The sequence below is a fragment of the Drosophila obscura genome, unplaced genomic scaffold (assembly GCF_018151105.1).
Source record: "Drosophila obscura isolate BZ-5 IFL unplaced genomic scaffold, ASM1815110v1 contig_73, whole genome shotgun sequence".
Classification (NCBI taxonomy): Eukaryota; Metazoa; Arthropoda; class Insecta; order Diptera; family Drosophilidae; genus Drosophila; species Drosophila obscura.
In genome coordinates this window covers 1,455,586-1,475,023 of record NW_024542865.1, presented here as the reverse complement: position 1 = coordinate 1,475,023, position 19,438 = coordinate 1,455,586, and the positions used below count along the sequence as shown (strand labels likewise).

Below are 19,438 nucleotides of genomic sequence, written 5' to 3'. Positions count from 1 at the left end.
TTATGGACCCTCCAGCTATTCCCTAAAACACAACCACTGCACATACATGCGAGCATGTACATACATATGTGTGTGTGTGTGTGTGTGGAAAGGGAGCAAAATGGAGAATGGAAAATGGAAAATGGCAATTGCACAGCACAAAAGAAAAGCACAAAAATCAAATCATAAAAGCCAAAACCCTTGTGGCAGCTTCTTCTCTTCACTCTCATGCGAGAGTCTCCCGTTTAGCTGCTGCTGTTGGTAAATGTGTTAAAAATTCTACTGCGAATGCAGTAGCTTCCAGCAGCCACCAAAAGCCAGCTGCCAGTTGACAGCAGCCAACAGCCAACAGCCAGAGGAAAGGTAAAAGGAAATCATATTAGAAATTTGTTTGTCTTTTGAGCCACGTGGCTTATGAGCAAAAGAAGCCTCTCTCTCTCTCCTCTGTCCTCCTTTTGTGGTAGCTTTTTTTTTGGTAGGTCTTGGGTCTTCCTACGCCTTCGCCTCCGCTTCTCCGAGACTGTCTCTCTGGTGGCTAGACAAACATCAAGTGAAAATTTTCAATTTTCTATGCAAAACTGCGACACAGCTCGATAGTCACGCACGCCATAAAGCGAACAGCAGCAGAAAGCACCGTGCTGCGGGTGTGGGTGGTGGAAATGATGATGTTGCCTGCCACCACCCAACCCCAACCCCCCAGCCCACACCACGATGGAGCTGATTTTGTTTGCCCGATAGGCGACAAAAAGTCAAATTGTGGCAGCCAATTAACAGCAGTGGCAATCCCCCAGGGGCCAGCAGGGTCATAGAGTAGGGATAGGCCTGGGGCGACTTGCCGCAGGGCAGGCATGTGGACGGGGACGGGAACGGGGACGGGTCGAGGCAGGCACTTGGAGGCAGCTAAGAAACGAACGCCACCAACAAGTCAAACAAAAACGGGCCAAAGTGCACACAGGACACACGGAGGTCCATGGAGGCAGCTGGATCGGGTATGGACACGAGGCAGAGGGCAGGGGCACTGAAGGACAGAAGGACAGAGACATGACCCAGGCGCAAGGGTTAAAGTCATGTTCCATGAACAGTGTCACAAAATGCACACAAAATCCAGTGAATATTCCTGGTGCTAAGCCCAAGCACAAGCCAGGCAAAGGATTCTGTACGTTGTATCCATTTGCTTATGGGAAACTCAAACCATTTCCCACAGTGCATTTGTGTTTGCGTTTGTGTTTATGTGCGTGTGCCTGCCTTCGCCCTTCGTCCCGCGTTCTTCGTCCCGCGTCCTTCGTGCTGGAACGTCTTTGAGGATGAGCTCGTTTATAAAGTTGACAAAAGGCGTTCCACCCCGTCCGATAATCATCTGACAGTTTTGCGCTATCAGCGACAAGACAGCAGGACACACAGGACACACCAGAAAGATAGACAGAAAAGCAGATAAAAAGGGAGAGAGAAAAGTGAAGGAAAGACGAGTCCATGTGCAGGAGAGTTTCTTTCCTGTTCAACACTTTTCGCTTTTGTCAGCACAAGATACACGAAGAGGATTTCCCATTGCCAATGGATGACTAAGGGGAAAGCTTCTGCCCTCCAAGGAGTGGGGGGAAATGCATAGAAAAACGCGGAGTGAGAACGGGCAAGGAGAAGGGTGAGAAAGCATAAAAAAAGACGCCACAAAGGGGGGGACCCGCGCTGTGTGACCCGCTAATGAGCAGCCGCCAAAGCATAAAAAATGCGACAAGGGGGGGGGGGCTGCGCTTGCCTCCTCCTTCTCTCTCTCCCCTATCTGTCTCTTGGCTTCTCGTTCTAAGCTCCTTTCAAAAATAAGCACAAGGCCAGGCCAAAGGAGAGGTCCTGCAGCTCATTAAAAAAGAAAACCCAAAGCGCAGCAGAAAGTGCAGCAGGGCGGGGTGGGCATGGCGGGGCATGCGGGGGCATGGGACAGCACAATGAAATATGGAAAACAACGGAACACGAAACACGAAACAATAACAAAGGCTGCAAAATAGAAATTGAAAACTAGGCTGCCACCCAGCCAGAGAGCGAGAGGGAGAGGGCGAGGGAGAGCAGGGGAGGGTGAAAATGGGAGCACAAGAGAGGAAGAAGTGTGCAGGAGAAAGGCGAAAGTGAGAGGCAAAAGTCAAAACAATTGAAATGGAAATTAGTTGGGGAAATAACAGGGTAGAATCCGACCCCGGCATGCCCCTCCAGGGTACACACATAATCGAGATAATCAGGAGGGGAATTCCATTCCTGAACTCAGCAGAACTCAGCCCCGAAGACGATCTCCATCTCCGCTTTATACCTCTCTACCTGTGGCTCCGTGGAAGTGCCCAGAGCAATCCTCTGCTGTCCAGACCCCAGAGGAGTACACTGCTGTACACTGTGTCGAGGAGAACCATCTGTCAATCACACAATAAAGACACCATCCATGCAGGCACAGGCACAGGCACTGGCACGGGCACACACACTCGACTCGTTTAATGCAACATCTGAATGCAACATCTACCATAAACAGGAGGGGAATGTGTGCCTATTCCTTTGGGGTGCACTTTCTTGTGGACTCGTCCTCCTCCGCTCCATGCAGGCTCCACTGGGAGCACAACAGAGAAATCACTCACTGAAGGAGGAGAGTCGCCGTGTCTCTGCCTCCGCGTGGCCTGCCCCATTTGCACACATTCATTAATAGGTCAGAGCATGGCAGGGATCCCCGTCTTCTGGCTCTCCTTCTGCTGCTGCTGCTGCTGCTGCTGCCAGTGACACTTTTCGGGGGTTTCGGGCGCCTGCTGCCTGCTGCCTGCTGCCTGATTAAGAACTTTGGGTTAAATGGAAATCTAGAGAAAAGCCAGCGAGCCAGAAAAAGAAAACGAAAGCAGAGCAAAAGAGCAGAGCATGGAATTTAATTTGCACAAAATGCAAACAGAGCAGAGCGATGGAAGATGGAAACAAAAAAAATATGGAGAAGGCAGAAGGAGGAGGAGGGTGCAGTGCAGTGCAGTGCAGGGCAGTGCAGTGGCTTGGGTTGGCTTGGCTTGCCTGCTAAAAAGAGCATCAACTCATACGAGTATATGTATTTGCTTCAGTCAACAGCAGCAGCAGCAGGCAGTCCCACCGTTTGGCTCTGTCATACAAAGGACATGCAGCATGCAGCAAGCAGCCAGTCAGCCAGTCAGCCAGTCTCCGTCTTGCATCCTTGCAGCATCCACAGCGTTGCAATTAAATGAACGTTGCACAAAAGTATGCAATGGCAATGCAAATGGCGCACACAGCGAGAGACATGATGCTAAAAATTAAACAGAGACGACGAGTCGTCGTCCAATTTGAAGAGCAAGTAGAGGAGAGTCCTGGAGGAGAGTCCTGGAGGAGAGTCCTGGAGGAGAGTCCTGGAGGAGAGTCCTGTTCACCGATTCGAAGAGAGCGAGGGAATGTCTGGGCGGGGAGGGGGTATGAGTATGCCACACGTGCAGACATAAAAGCGGCAGGCAAGAAGACCTGCAGCTACGTGCACTCAACACCTGCCATGCCCCACAAGCCTCTTCAATCTCTAGACTGTCCTGCTGCCACATCCACAGCCACAGCCACACCACCCCCCTGCTTCCCTGCTCCTCCCCCTCCTCGCTCATGAATCGGTGAGTGTGTGGCAATTGCAATTGAAAGTGATAATTTCATTGCATCATCCGCACACACAAAGAGAAAGCAGAGAGAGAGAGACGGAGAGAGAGAGAGCAGCGTGGTGCGATGCCCGCATTCGCATCCGCTTTCAGCCTTCTGCCAGTCATCTCCTCAGTCGTCCCCTCTCTACCCGTACCCCTACCTTCAGCACCCTTTCTTTCCATTCCACCTCCATTTGTATCCTTTTCTCCTGCTTCTGCTTCTACTTCTGCTTCCACTTCTACTTCCCTGTTATCTGCACACCTCCATGTCCATGGGCCAGTTATACACGAACGGACACACACACACACACACCACCCACACAAAGGACACACGGGACACGACGAATGGGCGAGTATGTGTGTGTAATCTTACACTGAGAGCAATTAGTGGATGGCGAAAGAGAAAAGAGCTTCACATTTCCCTTCAACGATTTCTCCCAGTGCATGACAGTTGTGGGGCATGACAGTTGGGGGCACAAATCAGGTTAAACCCACGGCAAGGACACTGGAGGTGGAGGTGGAGGTGGAGGTGGGTGCTGTGGGGTGGGCGGTGTAAGCGGGGGCGGCGTGAATGGCGAGTGTGGATTGAAGGGAAATGCAAAGCAAAGCCAAACCAATTGGGTCATAATTGCTTTACGGGCGCCAAACGCAAATGAGTCGTAAGCAGCAGCAGGACGAAGGACGAAGCCAGGAGCTGGGAGCCAGCAGCAGCTGGGTGCGGAGCGGTGGTTACGGGTGGCTCGTTCCTGGCGGGTGTTGCACGACTGCCAGTTGAGTGTGTGTGTGTGTGTGTGTGTGTGTGTGTGTGGTGGTGCATGACTTTGTCATGCTCCATGTAAAGCGATTGCTGGTGGAACTATGCAAAGCAGAGGAATGACTATGGAATATAACCTGTCGATTTGCATGCCACATGGGTGGGCGTCTGCTTCCTTTGTAATGCCATGCCAGACAGGCAATGGCAATTGCACAGGCGTACAAATCTAATTATCAAATGGAATAAGTATCGAGCTAGGCACCCCAGTTCGCCAGCCACGCCAAGTGGGGCCTCATCTCAAGTGGTGTGTGGAGCCACAGCCACAGCCAGACAGACAGTGTGACCAGCTAGCAAAATAATAATTCCATAAATATTTACCCAGATGAATCCACACTTGATGGGGGGTACACTGGCAACAAAAATATACCAAAAATATACTAGAAAATTACCAATAAAAATAAAAATAGATAAAAATATGATACAAATATGCCACACTCATACATATGTACATGTGTAGCTGAATACATACATATACTATATTTACATAACATAAAATAACGATCCTTAAATTAATACTCGAGATACGAGTGCAGAAAATGCTGTAAATACCAGAAATACCAAAGACTGTGGCCTGGCATATGGAGTGCTGATTGAGTGCTCCCCAGCACACCTCTAAAACAGCATGCCACAAGCCCCTGTTTTTATAGTGTAACGTAATCATCGTTTGGGGGCACTTGGGCCATGCCTTGCCTTGCCTTGCCATGCCCCCAAAGGAAATTCTCGGAACCGCACACTGCACTCATCATTAGTCGGTTTGAGTTACGAGTGTATTCCCCACAAATCATTCATTCATTCAGTCATTCAGTCCGTCATTCATTCAGCATTCAGCGAGTGCAAATATTTGCCTTCGAAGCTATAGAAGAGGGTGGCGGGGGCAGCGGGTTTCGGTTGGAGAAGGAAAAACGGAAACAAATGGAAAATCAAAAAGGAAACAAGTAAAAATTATTGCGACCCCTGCTCCTGTTCCTGCTCCTGCTGCTGCTCCTGTGGCGTCGACGTTCGTTAATTTGTTATTTGATGTGAGCTCTAAGCACACATAACCCACGTCCCCGCGGGTCCCACTGGCAGCCAGCCCACCCACCCACACACACACACACCCACACTCAGAGTGTACTGCCGCACAATCCACAGCCCACTCCTGCACCAGCCCAACCAGCCACCAGCCACTGGGGCACACTCAGTCATTCGTTAGAGTCGACTCCAAAACACGAGGAAGCGGACGCGAACGCGAACGCGGACGATGATGACGCAACGACGACAACGTCAGCGGCAACGACGACGCACTTAATGAGCCCCGTGCGGCCAACATGTTAATCCATCCAGGACTCTCCTCCAGGACTCCTCCTCACACTGCACTCAGCGTCGTGCCCCCGGCTACAGCCCCCCCTGCGCACGGCCACCGCAGTATATTTGTTTCGGTGGGGCATGGTCATGGCGATGGCGAATGGCGAATGGCAGTGGCTATGGCGGGGGCATACGAATGCATTTTTGTGCTTTAATTGCCCCCCAGCGTTGGGGGAGAGCTGGAGGAGAGCAATTCCCAATCCCCGCAAGGATTTAGCTGCAGTTTTTCCTTTATATATGTATATTTCACGCTCATTTATCGGTGGAGGACTGAGGATTAGGAGGATTGCAGCTGGAACTGTGTGGCATGAAGTGCTGTGTGGCACGAAGTGGGAAGCCGACGCGCTGGCCAACGCCACATAAATCAAGAAGCTGACGAGGCGTCAATGGCAGGCGGCGACGTCCAGTCGAGTTGCCACTTCATACCCATAAAAGAAAAACGGTGAATGGCGGATGGAGGGGGGAGTGGGAGACGTGTTGCAACAACAGCTTAACGATGGTGGAAATTTTGTGGCGTAACAAATTATAAACGAAAACTTTTCAGAAATAATTAGAAAATGAGAAAAATAAAACGAAAATTCGCGCTGTACGTACTGCTAAGCCACGCCGTGACAGAGGCGTTATGTAACACGAAAAACACATCTCCGGCGATCTTAGAGGAAGCTCTTTAATAACAGCTCGTGGGGCTCTGCCTGTGCCCCTTTGAACCACACAGAAAACTCTGATGTAATTAGGTCTACGAAATGGGTTTGGTTCCACATTAAATATTAAAGGAAATTGAGTTTGGTTGATTTTGTTATTTTGTTGTTTTACCAAAGACAAAAGTTAAGCCAGAGAATGGGGGCAGGGGAGGTGGGAGTACGAAAAACTACTGGCCACTGGACGATAACAACAATGAAAATGGTGGCAGAAACAGGAATGGTGGTAACAGGATAGTGGTAGCTAGCCACTGGCCATGAGCCATGAGCCATGAGACCGGCCATCGGCCATCGGGCCATCGGGCCATCAGACATCAGGCAGGCGGCCCTGTCGGCCCTGTCGTTGTCCAGTGTGTCGTCATGGCCCTCTGTTAGATCGCTCTTTGGGGTAAAATAAATTACCATAATTTAAGCGTAATTCAGTGCCACAGCCAGTGGCCGAGGCAGTGGAAGTGGCATCAAACAAAAAAAAAGAAGAGAAACCCACACACTCTTTGGCGTGGGCGGAACCCTTAAACTGGTCCCGGATTTGGTCCTGTGGCGACTTTTGTCGCTATGTCGTCGTCTTCTTGGCTAAGTGGACATGAAACATGAACGACGGACCGACCAGCGGACCAGCGGACCAGCAGACCAGCCCATGATTTGTTACGAGTGTGTGTCGCGCCTGTCTTTATATTTTTACATTTTTTGCTGTTAGCTCCTTCGGTTAAAGGTCCTGGATAAAGGGGCATATTCAATTTGGCAATTGATTTATGCCCCCCCTTTGTCCCCTTTGTCCCCTTTGACTTGCTAATGAGGCCATGCACCCTCTGCTTATCTCCCAGTGTGGCTTAGCAGGCAAAGGATGTTGATTGCTGCTCTTCGGGAGGGCATTTGCCAGTCGAAACGTATGAGATTTTTGTCTAGGACAAATGTCCAAGCGTGTTTCAGCTAAGCTTTTTGATAAACTGCCTGCCATGGCCGCCTCTCCTTTCGGAGTCTGTGTGGGACTCTTCTCAAACGTTTAGGGCTCCTCTGCCCAGGAATGGATGGACATGGATGGGTATGGATGGGTATGGATGGGGCAACACAACCAGACCAGAACCAGCATCAGACATTCAAAAGGAGAGAGAAAGAGAGAAAGAGAGAGAGGGGCAAGCGGCAGAGAGGGATTGAGAGATTGAAAGATTGGACGGGACGAGGCCGAGTACGAGTACGAGGAGTACAAGGCTAATAAAGTTCAATAGCCAAGGCGACGCCTGGCTAAATGTGCGCACAGCTCATTTGATGCACATTATCGTGGTGGGTCCGGTCCTTTGATTCCTCCTCTGCAGAGGGCCGAGCACTTTAGTAGTTTTTTTCCATCGACTTTTCATTTTGAATGTTTGCCAAAAAAGAGTGAGGCGAGCGAGAGGCTTCGCCCATCTCCCATCTCCCATCTCCGAATGGAGGCGAAATGAAAACATTTACAACCCACACAGTGACCTGTCGCCTTCGAGGCATTTGTACTGGGGGGTATGAGTGAACTATGACCCAAGGAAAATATGTTCATGTTGTTTTCTGGCTTCTGGCGGGACAGACGGCGCCTGCAAATTGGTTGCCATGAATCGAATTCGAAGCGAATTCGAAGGGAATTGAATGGTGAATGAAATGGCATGGAATCGAATCGAATCGAATTGAATCGAAATGAATTGGATGGAAAGCCTCACCACCCACAACAACAAAAAGAAAAGAGTGAGCGAAGCCAATCATCCTGATGATGATGATGATGATGATGATGCGGATGTTGTGGATGTTGTGGATGTTGCGAATGTTGCGGATGTTGCGCATGTTGGATCTGGGTGGAATGATGTTCTTTTTTTTCCATGAATGAAATGTCAATTCAATTGCCAAAGAAATCCCAAAATAGCAGGCAGCGTATTATGACATTAATGTGTGACAAAATGATTACCAAGGCAGCAGCTAAGAGACCTACAGGATCGGAATCGGAATATGTTTGCCCCAGACCCCAAATGTCACTTCCAACCCATCTTAAATAGAATCAAATAACTCATATTTGTGTGTGTGTGTACTCAACTGATGTTTGCTGATGCTTGCGATTTATTTGAATGGCTTGCGATTGGAAATACGTTGGTATAATGACTATAACGACTTTTGAGGGCTACAATAACATTTTTGTTTGTGGTATAATGGTGTAATGTAGTCAGGGTGTGGTGTAGTGTGTAGTTATTGCAGCAACTCCATTCTTCAAGGGATTCTAGGGGAAGGATATTCGTTCTTATTCGAGATATATTCTGTTATATGCCATGGCTGCAGCTGCTGCTTACACAAACTGTCTTCCACGTCCATTTCACAGATACTGGGCTTTGTGAGATTTATTTTATGAGCAACGGGCTTTTGCTGGGGATTCTTCTTGAACTGTTCGCACAAGGGAGCCCTGAACCCAAAGGCCACCGATGCGCGACGCTTGCGAGAGAGTCGTGCCGCAGTCTTTGACTTTTCCCCGTCCATTGCGCGATTCGAGCTAAGTCAACAAATTGTTCAACACTAAGCCAAAAGGATTTAAATTATATAAACATTCGCAGAAAGGTTTTTGTTATTTGGAGAAGGAAATTTACTAACGTTTCGTTTTAGTTGTTGTTCGGTTGAGTGGTAGAATACAACTGAATAAATATGAGAGCGGGGATATAAAAATAGGCAATGCCTGCTTGAAATTATACGAACGATTTGATTAAATATCGAATATTGGGTTCTCGGAATGTAGAAAGCCGTTGGATACCCCAGTGATATGAGATTTCTATAAATTTCTGCATCTAAGGCTGCTCTGACCTTCCAAAAGTGTAAATCAAAAGCAAGAATATGAATAAAGATTAAAATGAAAAATAAAACGAAAAAAAGAGAAAAAAATTGTTTCAGTTGGCCCATGGGGGGATCGAACCCGCGGCCTTCGCGTTATTAGCACGACGCTCTAACCAGCTGAGCTAATGGGCCTGATCCCTTGCCGTCAGACAAACATCAAATAGAATTGAGGTCGTCGGCTGCCATGCTCGGATCTAAATTTAGACTTTATAACAAATATGATTGGCAATTCGGAAATTATCGCCAAAGACTCGTGGCGATCCTCTTCCTCTTTCTTAATGCTGGTTGTCGTGGCAGCCAAAACGGTGACGTCAACAAGCTTGGGTTTCGTTATCGTCGCTGCTCTGCTCAAAGAACAGAAGCAACAACAAAAAAAGGGCTGTGTGGTAGAGCGGGAGAGCGGGAACAACGTACCGGAAATAAGTATTCACATATTTTTAACACAATGCCACCCACCCCCCTCGCAAGCACAACATACCCGCCGTCACTCTGCTGCACCTTCATTCTTCTCTCCCTCCCACTCCCTCTAATTCCAGAAAAAACACTACAAAAACAACAGCAACGAAGAAGATGAACAAGAAGAAGAAAGAGAAGAGCTGCTTCCAAGTCATTGCATATTTCCTTGACATTTCATTTTTTTGCGAGCATATTCCCTGCATTCTTTCCGCTCTTTTCCCGTGTGTTTTTTCTTCAAGCTTTTCATTTGCTGCGCTGCGTATGGAACGTGTCTATTGTTGTGTCTGCCACATGAGGCGGAAGGCATCCAGGAAGCAGAAGAGCGGCCTGCACCTTTGTCCATTCTTCTATTCGGGCTGGGCTGGGCTGGCTGTCCATTCCATTCCATCCGTCAGTCTCACATTCTGTTTCTCCCTCTAAGCCACTACTTACGCCATCTGTCTCTCTACCCTTCTTCCGTCCCTCTCTCTGTCCATCTCTGTTCATTAGAGCGTTGCTTAATTAGCGCCCAGCTTTGTTTTTCTACAAACTTGCACTTCCTCCTTGGCATCCGCTTTCCATTGCATTCCCCCAGCATCGCACTGCAACTGCATTCTGTGGCAGTGCTACCACACCTCCTTATTCTTTTTTTTTTTGCGCCCCTTCCATTCCTTTCTTGAGCCACCTATACAAGCATAATTACAAGCGACCGTGTGGCCCAATGGATAAGGCGTCGGACTTCGGATCCGAAGATTGCAGGTTCGAGTCCTGTCACGGTCGAACAATAGTAATTATTTTTTACATTTATTCCTTCTTTAATTATTGCATTTTAGTGGTTCTTCAATGGTCTTTCAGTCACCGAAGATCCTATACTTTTTGTATGAAAATACTTCAGCTATCACTCGCAGAAGGAGAGTTCAAAGCAATTTCTGTTGGTTGGTTGCTTCGGTTGGTTGGTCATTCCTGCTTTCAACATCATTATTAAATTTGCGGCAATTAATTTCCATGCCCACAGCTCACCCGCATTCCACCATTCCACCATTCCACTCTCTCTACATTCTCCATTGTCCATTATCCATTCTCTCCCGTTGTTCTCTCTCGTCCTTGTTTACGGGCGACATCCGTTTGTTAGTTTTGATGCAGGTTGACGATGTCTGCGGGGTGTCTGTCTGTCTGTCTGTCTGTGCCGTGATAATGATATAACGATAATGACTATGGTGGCACTGGCACACTGGCACTGGCAGAGAGAGACCCTAATTAATTTCTTTAGCTTTTGTCTGCAGTTATTTGCCGCATATGCAACCCGAAGACGGGGGGAGGGGCACACCAGGGGCCACCAGGTGAGAGGTGGACACATTTCAAAACTTATTTTTGTGAAGGAGAAACTTTTTACGAGCCAAAAACGAAAATGTTTTTGCTCGTGCGAAAAGTTTTTTGGGGGGCCATAACCTCAATTATATGCAAGGAAGCTCATTGTCTGCTCTCTCTCTCTCATTCTCTCTCTCGACTTACTATTCTCGCACTCTTCACTTTGTCTCTCTTTCTCCTCCTGTTCTCTTCTTTTTGGGCCAACTTTTCGATAAGCGTTTAATTGCTGGTCGAGGACTTCACCGTCTTCCACCTCCGCCCCCCATACTCTGTCAGGGAAATGCGCAGACAGAGGCAGGGGAGGAATCAGGGTCGGAGGGAGGAAGTACAGCAGGGGCCAAAGGGACTGATGGTGTATGCGTTGGGCAATTTTCGAACCGGATGTTAAATGTCAGAGCCTCTTGTCGTTCGGCAATTTATAAGCGACAGGCCGCTGTCAGAGGCCAGCAAATTGATGCCTCAACCTCATGGCCGAATGTCCGAGCGGATTGCAAAACATTTTACGGCCGTAAGTGATGGCAAATCATTGTGGAAATTTCCCTAATTAATGTTGGATTGCCATGCGATGCTCGCGCTAGACAGCAGGATACCGTCATGGGGAAAATTATGCGCATCCGACGAGAGATTATCCCCCAATCCTCTGTTGTAGGGATCTTGTACGCTCTCGCATTTAAATATGTATATTTTCCATTCCGGTAATCCAATCAACCGGAGACCCACTGCCACCCATTGCTTCACTCCCCACCCGCGTGGCATTATGATTACGCGCATTTATTTTTTTGGGGGCCAGCAGCCGCTCTGCCGCTCTGTCACTCTGCCACTCGGAGAATGAAATGTTTTGTCAACTTTTGTCTGAACTGACACTGCCTGAAAACCGAGCGAGAGCGTCAAAAGGCGGCGGGCAAACAGAGAGACAAAATGAGCAAACAAACAAACAGACAGACAGACAAACAAACAAACAAATACGCAAGCAAACAAACAAAAATTGACGCAATTTCTACTGCAATATGAAAAAGTTTTCGCTCCTTATATTTTCCGCACTCTTTTTTTTGTGTCTTTTTTGCTGCTGCTGCTGCTGCTCCTCTGACTGAGGCAGTGCTTCCGCCGACAGTCGAGGCTGTAATTTGCATTTGTAATCAAAAAGTTGCACATAAACTTTGTTTTATGCTCATTTTCCTTTCGCTACGTCACGTGTGTGTGTGTGTGCGAGTGTGTGGAAAAGCACAGTTTTCCCTGCGTGGAAAGCCTCCTCCGGTTGCTAAGACATGAAAGGACGACGACAAGCACACACACACACACACACACACACACACACAAGAGCAGAGTCGAGGAGAGAAGAGCAGAGGAGAGAGAAGACAAACTCTCATCATAATTTTTCCTAATTTCAAATTATTTCCATTAAAAGAAGTGATGGCTAAAGAGAACAAAAGGGAAGGGTACGGAAGGGTAGGGAAGGTCAGGGAAGGCAAGAGAAGAGAAGAGCGGAAGGGGGCAGTAGAGGAGAAGGACTCTCTATGATATATGATTCTCTCTGTGTATATTTTACGAACTTCTGAACAATGTTAAGACCTTTACGACCATTAAGGATTGAAATACATACTTTGTACTTTGTGCATACAAAATTGTACAAATGCGTAGGTATGTATTTATGTAAGTATGTACATATGTACATATGTAAGAGCCCTGCCTGAATCTGTTAAATTCTTTAAGGAAATCAGCTATCAGCTATGGCATTCAATTGGTGCTTTAGATATTGTATCGCATGAGAAGGAATGCCATATCCAATCCCCCCATCACACCCTCATTCTGGCTCTGAACATTTTCAATTTTCAATTAAATCTGAACCAAAATCATGGCCTGGCCTGGCCTGAGCTGGCCTGAGCTGGCCTGGCATCATCGGAATTTAAATGCTGCCAAAATTGCCATTTAATCAACTCTGATGCCATTTTCGGGTATGGTAGCCCAAAAGCGAAAATCAAATCAAATATTTACTTGCTGTTAAATTTATGACAAAAACGCAAATCGCATAAAAAGGTTTTTCCCCCTTTTCAGCCCATTTTCCCTTTGCACGAAGAGGAGAGTTTTCCCTCTTTCCTTTCTGTATTTTGTGGTAGCATAAAAAATGCGGCAAATATTTGCGTGCAGCTGCGACCCTTCCTTCGGTTGTGGGAGCGGAAAAAGTGGGCGAAGAGGCTGCTGTCAGACTTTTCCTTGACTTTCGAGTAGGCCTGAAAAAAGCGAATGCCAAGAGAATGCCCCGTGCCTTTCCTTTCCTCTCCCCTCCCCCATTTAAGTGCATTTATGCGGGATAGGAACCTCTAGCATTTCTCAGGATTTCCTTGAAGGAGAAGGCAGCACCTCCGTCTAGACTTTGCCTCCCTCTCCCTACCATTGTCTGGCCCTCCCCTTTTGGGCTGGCCTCTGGTCAATATTTAATTTGTCAAAGTGAGATTTTGGGTCTTTACTTTGGTTTGCCAGTCCAGTTGCAGTCGTTGTCGTTGCTTGCATTTAACAATTTGTTGATAAATTAGCCAAGCGGCATACCTCCCCCCCTAACCCATCACTGACGGGCCAAGAGACAGGCTAAGGCTAGGAAAAGTTTTACTCCTTTCACTCCTTTGACTTTTTCTGACATTTTCGGACTATTTTTCAGTACTTGCTTCACTTTTTAATGCTGATTTATAGCCCAGAAAGCCATAAAGACAAAGCCAAATGGCTGACCAAGCCAAACTGGGAGAGAGAGAGAGTGAACGATGAGTGTCAACAAGTTTTGAGCTTAGTCAATTTTCGGTTGAGTTTTTAAGAGGGTTTGGCCCCCAAGGATTTAGTTAATTAAAATACAATAAAATATTCAAGAAGTGCTGGCCACAGAAAGACATTTCCCTTCACTCCTCCTCCTCCTGTTCACGTCTCTGCTTATTCTCCTGTGTGTGTTCTCTCCTCTCCACTCCCTTCCCGCACGCTCAAGTTTTCTCCACAGCCACTTTTTTGGGACGAAGTCAATAGCAGCAGGAAGAAGGCGGAGCAGGCAGAGCGGAACGGAACGGAGGGAAGAGGCGAGTGTTGCAGCAGTAAACCAGTCTGCCACATGGCGTATGCGTGATGCAAGTGCATGCGGGTCAAGCAGGGGGGCAGGGTCATCCCACACAGATGTGGCTGTGGCTGTGAATGCGGAGGGAGGAGTGCTGTGGCAACTCAATTAATCTCCTGCTTCTCCTGCATCTCCTTCTGCTGCTGCTGCTGCTGCTGTTGCTGCTCTTAAACCTGCCATTCCACTCGTTGACCATTCGTTTTAAATGCATTTACATGGATTTATATTTAAGCAGGGAACTCCACTCCAATCCGTTTAAATTTTTGGTTAAAATTCTCTTCATTTCGTTTAAATTTTTGGTTAAAATTCTCTGCACTTCGTGTCGAATATTTTCGAGGGTTTTGCTTGGGCTTACTCCACTCTGGGATACCCCTTTTACAGAGAAAGAGAAAGAAAGAAAGGCCCCAAAAAGGGGTCATAGCAAGCAATCGAAACATGACTCTCTTCCAGTGTGGCTAAGCACTTAGGGCTGCGCAAAAATCACCTCTCTCTACGAGATAATGCATCCAAATGGACAGAGGGTATCACAACATTCGACCCACCGACGGTCACACTATCTTACTTTAATTTTCTATTTTTTGTGGCATTTTTGAAAGCTTTTTTGCGGGTAGCGGGTAGCGGAGAGCGAGAGAGAGAGAGGATTGCCAATTATGCAGAAGGGAAGGCCGCTGAATAAATATGAAATGACATAAATGACCCCAGAAAAAGTTACATTTTTCTTTTAATTTTGCCAACATTTTGCTGCGACCCTCGTCTGTGTGGCCCAACCACATCCTTGACAGCACAAAAAAAGGACAACAAACAACAACAACAACAACAAGGGGTGGGAAAAGGGCCGGGCCAGAGCTAGGAGGAATACAAAAAAAAAAAAAACACCATAAATTACATTTATGACTGACCGACCAAAAGCGCTTTAAATATTTACATGGCATGGAAGTATTTGTTAAGCGAAAAAGAGTCTTACGACTAGAATATACCCCATCCCTACCCACCCTCTCTCACTCTCACCCTCTCTCTCTCTCTCTCTCGCTCTCTCTCTCTCGATGTTTCAACATTACTTTGGTGATTTTCTGGGCATCCAAGTAGCCTTAGTTCTAGTGTCAGATGTGAATATAAATCACAATTCAAATGGATTCTACATCGACAATACAGAGAAACGAAACAGGTAAGAAAAATTAATTCTAGTAAAAAATCTGGAAAAATCGGAAAAACCTGCAAAAATAAAGTGCAAAAATTTCTACAACAGAAAACAAAGAAATGGAGGATCTCGATACAAGTGAAATTCAATCCACCGGCACAGCTGTGCGTGCACTGTGCAGGGAGCTCATGAAGCTGAAGAAGGACAAGCTCGAGGGCTTCTGCGTGAAGTTGTTCCGTGAGGACGATCTGTTCGACTGGGATGTGGGCATCTACGGGCCCCCCAACACCGTGTACCATGGGGCGTACCTGAAGGCCTCGATGCGGTTCCCCTACAACTATCCGATGCAGCCGCCGGACTTTTACTTCCGCACAGCGATGTTCCACCCCAACGTCTATGCCAATGGCATGATCTACATGTCCATCCTGTACGATGGCTGCTGGAACCCCACGATGAGCGCCCGCACCGTACTGCTGTCGGTGGTGTCGCTGTTGACGGGCCCCGACACCGATTGGCCTTGCAACCAGGATGCCGCTGATCTCTACATCAAGTGGCGCGACTCGCAGGGCGAGGACAAGACCTACGAGGATCTTGTGGCTCTACAGAAGGCCAACTGGAAGGAGATGGCACGTCTCGATGGTGTTGTGGTTCCTGAAACCGTGGAGGAGTACTGCTGCACCGCTGCCATCAAGGATCCGCTCGTAGCAGAGAACTTTCTCATGAACGAGCTCTGCGATCTCTCCGATCTCTCCGATCTCTCCGATCTCTGCTCTGCTTCAGAGGGGCATTAGCCATTAGGATTCTCTAATCGTTAGTCGTTCGAATTTGTTTACCATCATTGACACAACATATTCCAATAACAGCGTTTTAAATATTACTCAACATTCAACACCCAAAGACACACACACATCTACAAATTACTGGTGCAACGAGCAGCGGCACTCTGGCTCAGACACTCTTTTGGCCAAAAAAAAACAATATATATACATATCTACAGCACATAAATGTAGAATACACACCACACAAATATATACAGAATGCGGGGGAGGGAAGGGCGTGTGTGCAAACGATGTTCAAGAAAACTCAATGATAAACCAAAACCAAAATCAAAACCAAAACCAAAACTAAACGAATTTCTATTATTCATTTCGGAGAAGTCATTAGTTTTGACTTAAAGCGAAAAGAAAGCCGAAAAAGAATATCGGAAAATAGTCTTAGCATAGGAAATTTATTTGTATGGGCAGCCAATTCATGTTTCATTCATTTCGTTGCTCCTCTTCCTCCTTCACAAAAGTGTCAGTAGAAGCAGTTCCATTCATATATGTACATCCAGCACTAGTTTCCAATAGTATTCGAATGATTTTAATGATCCTCACGCCCATTTAAAGCTAATGCCTGCCATGGTAGCCCTTTAATGCAGTGTCTCATTATCATTTGAGGCACGCCTCCGTTTCTTTTTAATTTCTTATCGAGTATCTGATGGGTTTACATCTCCCTTTTGTGTAGCGCTTTGAATTTGCTAACAACTGTGAAATTTCTTGTAGATAAAGCGGGCTCTTCCCTTTGGCAGCTAATTCACTTGGAAAGTTTGCTAATAACTTGATTCAATTTACATTTGCTCTGTATGAAAAGCCACCAGTCGCTGCCACTCCGCCCTGACGCCACTCTCGACATCCGCGCTACTTTTGGGGGCAAAAAACGGAACGGAAATCGACACAAAACGTTGCAACTTCAAATGAATGCAGGATGGGCCTCTGGCAGACAGAGCTGAGCGTTGAAAAAAAAAAGAAATGAAATGGTATCCTCTGGTGCAGGAGCAGGAGCAGGAGCAGAAGCAGAAGCAGGACGTGGATGCGGACATGGGACACGGGACACGATGTCCGGACAAGATGGGGCAATTATTGTAAGCGGCTTTCATCGTGCGATGATTACACTTACAACAGAAATGGGGCGCGAGATGCGAGATGCGAGAGAGAAGGAAAGAGGATACATAGAGAGAGGAGGAGGAGCAGGAGGAGCAGGAGGAGCAGGAGGAGCAGCAGGAGCAGCAGGAGGTGGAGGAGGAGGATGTTGGATGGAGTAAAAAGAGAAATATAATATTGTAAGGGGAGCGGCAGGGGAGGCAACGCAACGCATTTACTCTGCTGCCGTCCTGTTTTTGGGTTCTTGCCTCTAATTTTCCTTCTATTTTTCCTCAATTTTTGCTTCCATTTTTTTTTTCCTGTGGTGTTCATTTCTCTTTGGACGAAAAGCTGCCTTCTTTTTTCTATTTTCTTCTTTATTTTTTTTTTTTTGGGGTATTTTTCTGGCCATGTTTGTTGGCCTAATTAGTGGCAGTGCATTTTTATAGCATAATTTTCGGCGTTGTAAGCGTTTTTCTCCCCCGCCACTCGCACAGCATTTCGACTTTGGTCCCCTTCCTCCTAGCCATGAAAATTGTACAACATGGAAATATTACATTAAAATTTATGAAACTGCAGGAGGGAAGTGGTTTTTGTGGTTGTCTCGGTGGGTGGCGGGGGGAGGTGTGGCGGGGGAAAACATAGAAAACAGAAAACAGCAAACAGAACATGGGAGTTGGCTACATTACACACTCCCTGGCACTGCCACAGCGGGTAGTAGTAGTAGTAGTAGCACAGGGATTCTGCAAAACGGGGGCAATTAGTGGCCAGCTCTGCTCCGCTCTCTCTCTCTCTCCCCCCGTCTCTGTTGTGCCGCATGCCCCCTGTGTCTTCCATTTAACATTTAGTTCTGGGCCAACACTCACCTGCGAACGAGATAAGAAGTAGATAAAGACTTGAATTAATTATTAGATCACAGCATGAATGAGTCTTACTTCTAGCTAAATGCGAATGCGAATCTGAGTGAATGGGCGAATGTGCGAATGCCAAACAAAAAACACAACTAAACGAATTTACAAAGCGGTTTAAATGCACTTGCAGGCAGGTCGACTAACAATATTTATTTGAATCCATCAATAATGTATTTTAGTTTTAATTTAAATGCCTGAAAAAAACCTTTGAGCAGACAATTAATCATGAATAGCCATGAATTTATTGACTGCATAATTAGGGGAATGGCAATAAAATATCCTGGAGTATATACCGTTGTAGTTGTAGCAGGGGCAATAACAAACTGCAGGCACTGTAAACAGTCTGCGGGCAATTCCCCAAAACGGAAATTTAAATTTCTCACTCCCTCCCTCCCACCCACCCACTCTCTCTCTCTGGCTTCTTGGGAAAACTGATAAATGAAATAATAATTTCCATTCGATGAAAGTTTGCCTACTTCTGGGGGCAACGGAACTTGCAACTTGACGCGGGGGGCATGTGGCATGCCTCTTGTAAATTTATGAACTTTATGGCCCGCCCCCTCGCCCCCAGTCCGCCAGTCGTTAGACGGTTGTCGGGGCATTCAGCAGTCAATATCTTGTGCATTTCAATAGTTCGGTGGTTGTTGCCCCTGCCCCACTGCACCCCACTGCTGGGGTTTGCAATAAAAATGCATTTCATGCTCGAAACATGACTTGGCTCAATTTATTTTACTTTGCCGCATTTAACGACTTCACACAGGCGCCTCCCAGACTCCCGCCCAGACCTAGTCGGGGCGGGGCAGCACTGGCAGAAACAACTGGGAGTCTGAGGCAACGAAGCACCGCACCGCACGGCACGAATGAATTTTCCTATTGGTCTGTGTGTGTGTTTTCTCTCAGTGTATGTCGTTTGGCAGCAGGCAACTCCATCTATCTATGGTTCTTCCTTTGCTGCTGCTGCTGCTGCTGCTGTGACTCCTTCTTCGATGACTCCTTCTGCCCCACACACACACACATATGTACATACGTATGCCTCGCTGCTCCTCTTTGGCGGCATCGTGTGGCATGGAGCATGCGGCATGGGGCAGCGGTGTAATGGTGTTAGACCACAATGAGCTCAATTTACGCCAATGATTGGCGGTGCTTGGCCAAAGCGAAGGAAGCAGGAAGCAGACACCACACAGCTAAAAAAAAAACTACAACAAAAAATAAAGAGAGAAAGGTCTAGCTAGCGGTTTTCTCATTTCTCCCCTCCTCCTCTTGCTTTTCTCTCTCCT

General features: G+C 47.1%; 2 protein-coding genes and 2 non-coding genes across 5 annotated transcripts in view; 2 read left to right on the top strand and 2 right to left on the bottom strand.

Moving 5' to 3' along the window:
- The window catches only part of LOC111065035 (glycine-rich protein DOT1), an 80,227-nt gene that overhangs the window by 15,393 nt on the left and 45,396 nt on the right, over nt 1-19,438 (bottom strand). The gene's annotated exons all lie outside the window — the stretch shown is intronic.
- Trnai-aau lies at nt 9,376-9,449 on the bottom strand. Its single transcript has one exon. It is a non-coding gene; the product is annotated as a tRNA-Ile (tRNA).
- On the top strand, nt 10,460-10,532 carry Trnar-ucg. Its single transcript has one exon. It is a non-coding gene; the product is annotated as a tRNA-Arg (tRNA).
- On the top strand, nt 15,287-16,483 carry LOC111065038 (ubiquitin-conjugating enzyme E2 R2-like). Its single transcript, XM_022352995.2, has 2 exons — nt 15,287-15,376; nt 15,458-16,483. The coding sequence occupies exons 1-2, from the start codon at nt 15,340-15,342 to the stop codon at nt 16,138-16,140; spliced, it is 720 nt and encodes a 239-aa protein (XP_022208687.2). The 5' UTR covers nt 15,287-15,339; the 3' UTR covers nt 16,141-16,483.